Genomic DNA, 4,390 nt, shown 5'->3' with positions numbered 1-4,390 from the left:
GATCGTCCATCCTTGAGGTCGAGATGTGCATCAACGACTTATCAATGATTCTTTTGTTTTTGTGATTATTTTCATTCTATTCGTCTTCAACCATGGTAGTACGAACATTAAAAATAATAGACTTCTCAATTATTCCGTGGAGCATCATTTGTGGTTTGTGGATGCTCTTTGATTGATTTTAATTACGACCTTGAATACTATTTTATATTTGAACTATATATTTTAGATTTAAACTATGCATTTCTATGTTTAGACTATGTCACTCGAATATTCAAATAAAGTTTGAACAATAATAATAAAAGTGTATAAAAAGATATGGGCCGGACATAGAGATTGTCGCTGGCTGCACAAAAAGAAGATGCCCTCGCCGAAATCCCGAAAGTGCCCCTGTCCCAGATTGACCAAAACGAGCTCGCTCTCCCCCGTATCGTTCCCCTCCTCCAGCTCTCTCGCTCCCAGCGGCGGCGGCATCGCCGGAGCCGCCCCTCGACGGCGGCTAGACTCGTCGGACGCGCTCCTCGACGGCGTCGGGCACCTCCCCGCGCGACCCCTGGTTAGTCTCTCCCCCTCCCCCCTCTCTCTTCCGCGCGCCCCCATGACCCCACGGGGCGGCGACCTAGGGTTAGGTGTTAGCGCGCCGCAGCCGCCCCGTCGTGCCGCCGCTGCTGCTTCGTGCGGCCGCCGTTCCCGCGCGCTGGTGCGCCTCTGCCGGCCCCACGTGCTTGTCACGCGGCTGCTTCTTCTTGAAGCCAATCTGAAGCCTCGTGAAAATAGTAGATTCAGTTAAAACAACGCAGTGGGAATTACGAATTCAAACATATAACAAAGACAGATTTAGGATCCTCACTCGCCAACTCTACCATTCAGTCAGTCTCCTGTGAACCAGAGCTTCCTAATCCTTTGGGAATACAGCCCAGCCATCACAGAGCATTGGGGATGTTATGTTTTTGCTGCATCTTCAGTCAAAGAGGTACAGGGGGCAATATGGCCATCTGTTTAGGTGTGTATCATCGAAAACAAATCAATGTAGCGCGTTTGAGTCAAAGAGGATAAATCATCCAACATCTAGCCCAGTATTGCTTTTGCTTTTCCTAATTTGTGATGCGAAGCAACAAACAGTGGAATATTTCTGCCTGTAATCGCCCTATAAATTGGTTGAAAGTTTGTTTGCTGGTACTGACTTTATGTAATCCGTCTGTAGGGGATTCTGGCAGAACTTGAGTACAGCCCTGTGGGGTTCATCACCAGCTGTTAAAGAGTGATTCAGTGATAGAGAACAGAACAGGTGGTAGTGGTGAGCTTAGGGGAGATGTACCGTGGTGGGCTTGATCGCTTCAAGAAAGCTCAGGCCTTGGAGCCGTTCTCAGTGCAGCAGTCTGGTTCTGGCACAAAGAGCGTGCCCACGGCGGTGAAAGTGCAGCCAGCTCCATTGGTGCCGCCGCAAAGCTCACATCTTGGTCCCAGCCAGAGTCAGCATGCTTCGCAGAGTGCCGGCTCAAGCATGGCCGGGCAAGAAGCTGCTGGAGCCCCCAGACCCGCTGGGACGCAGTTTGGTGGTGGGCAGTCGACGTGGCAACCGCCGGACTGGGCAATTGAGCCGCGCCCTGGGGTTTACTATCTTGAGGTGATGAAGGATGGGAATGCCATTGATAGGATTAATCTGGACAAGAAGAGGCATATATTTGGGAGGCAGGTGCCTGCTTGTGAGATTGTCTTGGACCATCAGTCCGTCTCACGCCAACATGCTGCTGTCGTTCCACACAAAAATGGAAGGTTAGAGACCTGCCTGATGTTTGATGCACTTGTGTTCAGTTGGACGTACGAGTTTATGTTTTTGATGGTTAATGAGACTTCTTTTTAGCAACCTGAATGTTAATAGATTTGATTTTCTTAACTCAATAGACAACGGTTTGCGCCTGTAATGGAATATTGTGCTCCTATATGCTATTGACCTTTTAGACATGCTTCGTTCAGAATTTTCTGCCCAAGAAATGGCAGGATTATAGCTGTAAAATTTTCTTTTATCTATGTTGTGTCTTAGGTGCATAACTAACAGTTGCTCCATGCTTCCTTTGTTTCCTTTCAGCATCTATGTTATCGATTTAGGATCTGTTCATGGTACATTTGTTGCAAACGAGAGATTAACTAAGGACAGCCCTGTTGAACTTGAAGTTGGACAGTCACTTCGCTTTGCTGCATCAACCAGAGCATATGTTCTACGAAAGAACACCGCTGCTTTTTTTCCCACTCAAAGCCTCCCGTCAGATGTGAGTTTGCCGTCTCCTCCAGACTCTGACGATGAAGATGCCGTTGTTGCATACAATACAATACTTAATCGCTATGGTGTTAGCAAATCAGAAGTGCCATTGAAGAGAAAAAGTTCTTCTGGGGATGCTTCTGCTTCTGCTGTAAATGATGACAACCAGGCAGTCGGTAGACCGTCGAAGAGAAGCAAAAGGCGGAGAGTGTCATTTAGAGATCAAGTTGGTGGAGAGCTTATTCAGGTGGTTGGGATTTCTGATGGTGCAGATGTTGAAACTGAACCAGGTCCAGTTGGTGTGAAGGAAGGCAGTCTTGTTGGGAAGTACGAGTCTCTTGTACAGGTTACTGTCATACCAAAAGGAAAGGAGCAAACTTCATCAAAGGACAGTGCCTCCCACAGTGGGGTAACAGATAAGCTACAACAGATGCTTAACAAAGTTAAAAGCACATCCAGAGGTGGTATGTATGATGACCTTTACGGGGACTCTGTTCCAGCAAAACTGGGCTCATCATGGGCTTATAAATCAGATGGCCAGCCAGAGCAAGTCAAAGTTGTTGATGAAAAGAAGTCTAGCAGGGACGTGGGTGCAAATCCAGCTGATGATAGTGATGATGACTTGTTTGGCGACTAGTTATTTTGTCACATTTTCAGTTAGTAGTGAATTGCCTTGATTACAAACACATGGCAGCAGAAATGTTATGTTTGCCTTGGGTATTTTGCTTTGTTCTACATGATTGTATCCTGCTGTGAATCAAGGTAATCTCTTTTTTGCCTAATATTAATGTTAGAGCATGCTTTGTTATGGTTGCGATCATGGGGATTGTACAAACGATGTTGCCCCATTTCTTCTCTCTGTCATTGTGTGGTGCCGTTAACTCCTTTACCCTGCCCTGGTTTCTTTCGTCTTCCTGTTTTAGCTTGCTTGTGCATTATGATGCACTCTCTTGTTGAACATCTCTCATATTTTAAATGCTTAACATTTAAATAGTAAAAGCCACAGTTTGCTTCGTAGCTTGAACCGCTGCTGTATTCATGTTCGTCTGGTCAAGTATGTACATAATTTTATTGCATATGCTCCCATATTCACATGTCATAAGTGTGGTAAGTCCTGTCTCTAGTTTGTGGCGTAATTATTAGTCATTTATTGATATTCTGTCCTTTGTTTGTCCTGTTTTGCCTCTACTTTAGGTGCCCCTAATATGTAAGGAGTGATTTTTCTTCCATTTCATTAATAAAAGGGAAGATAAAATAAGGAAATCACCTCGCTTGGTCCCCTGTTTCTCATAGTCTCCCTCCCGTTCAAGCCGTACTGTCTGGACTCTTTCTGCATGGTAGACTTGGTAGTTAACCATCATGATCCTGTTATCGTACTTTTGAATGAAGGCCCAAGTCCTTATGTATTATCCATTTGATAGTATTCCACCATCCAATCCTTGTCGGAAGTATGTTGAAACTGCATAAGGTTACTTGCTTCGCTCTTATTAAGCCTAACTAGCATGCATCTCCTGCTAGTGACCATTGCTTGGACTTGGTATTTTGACTTAGTTTGGATGTACGAGGTCTCTCGTCAGCAGGAGTCTTTTGGTATCTGTGCCAGGTACGCTAGGTACTCTAGCAGTGGATACTGTCTACATGTTTACTGTTGCATGGCAGAATTTATTTATTAGAGATATCATAAGAGTGGGTTGTGAGGATAGCTTTGTTGTGGTTCTCACGCCCTGGGCCGTCTAATTCTAGACCATAGCATTTGACACCCAAGGAGTTGCGTTTCTTTGTACCATGATGGACTTGACCAGCAATCGGTTTGCTGCCTGGTGTGGGCAGATTTCCGAGATTTGCCGCGGAAAAACTGGAGCTGCCAAACATAGCCCTATCTCTTTCAGTTAGTAATTTTGAATTGGAATCAGGTTGGAAGTTCAAATAAATCTTTAAAAAATAAGCTACAAAATGCTAGAAGAAGTCATATAATGTTTTCTGTTTTAATTAAACCCTTTCAAAGCTCTTAAAATGCACATGAAAAATCTAAAACCAGTATTTCAGATATATATTGAGATGATATAATTAGTATCGAACTATCCATGAGTTTAAGAAGTTGGCTACTGAATTGGCATTCATGTTCTTCAATAT

The 4,390-nt window shown here is 44.5% G+C and overlaps 1 protein-coding gene across 1 annotated transcript; it reads left to right on the top strand.

Annotated features, from left to right (window-relative positions):
• Window positions 1–373: 373 nt before the first annotated feature.
• On the top strand, window positions 374–3,065 carry LOC123185691 (protein phosphatase 1 regulatory inhibitor subunit PPP1R8 homolog). Its single transcript, XM_044597535.1, has 3 exons — window positions 374–553; window positions 1,202–1,773; window positions 2,087–3,065. Exons 2-3 carry the CDS (start codon window positions 1,310–1,312, stop codon window positions 2,892–2,894), a joined length of 1,272 nt encoding a protein of 423 aa, XP_044453470.1. The 5' UTR covers window positions 374–553; window positions 1,202–1,309; the 3' UTR covers window positions 2,895–3,065.
• The last annotated feature ends 1,325 nt before the right edge of the window (window positions 3,066–4,390 follow it).

This window comes from Triticum aestivum, chromosome 1A (genome assembly GCF_018294505.1).
Source record: "Triticum aestivum cultivar Chinese Spring chromosome 1A, IWGSC CS RefSeq v2.1, whole genome shotgun sequence".
Classification (NCBI taxonomy): Eukaryota; Viridiplantae; Streptophyta; class Magnoliopsida; order Poales; family Poaceae; genus Triticum; species Triticum aestivum.
Note: the sequence above shows the minus strand (reverse complement) of the source record. Positions and strands in the feature narration are given on the sequence as shown.

Coding starts and splice junctions, on each gene's coding strand:
- LOC123185691 (XM_044597535.1), top strand. CDS start 1,310: ATGTACCGTGGTGGGCTTGATCGCTTCAAGAAAGCTCAGGCCTTGGAG. Junction 1,774..2,086: donor GTTCCACACAAAAATGGAAG/GTTAGAGACCTG, acceptor GTTTCCTTTCAG/CATCTATGTTATCGATTTAG.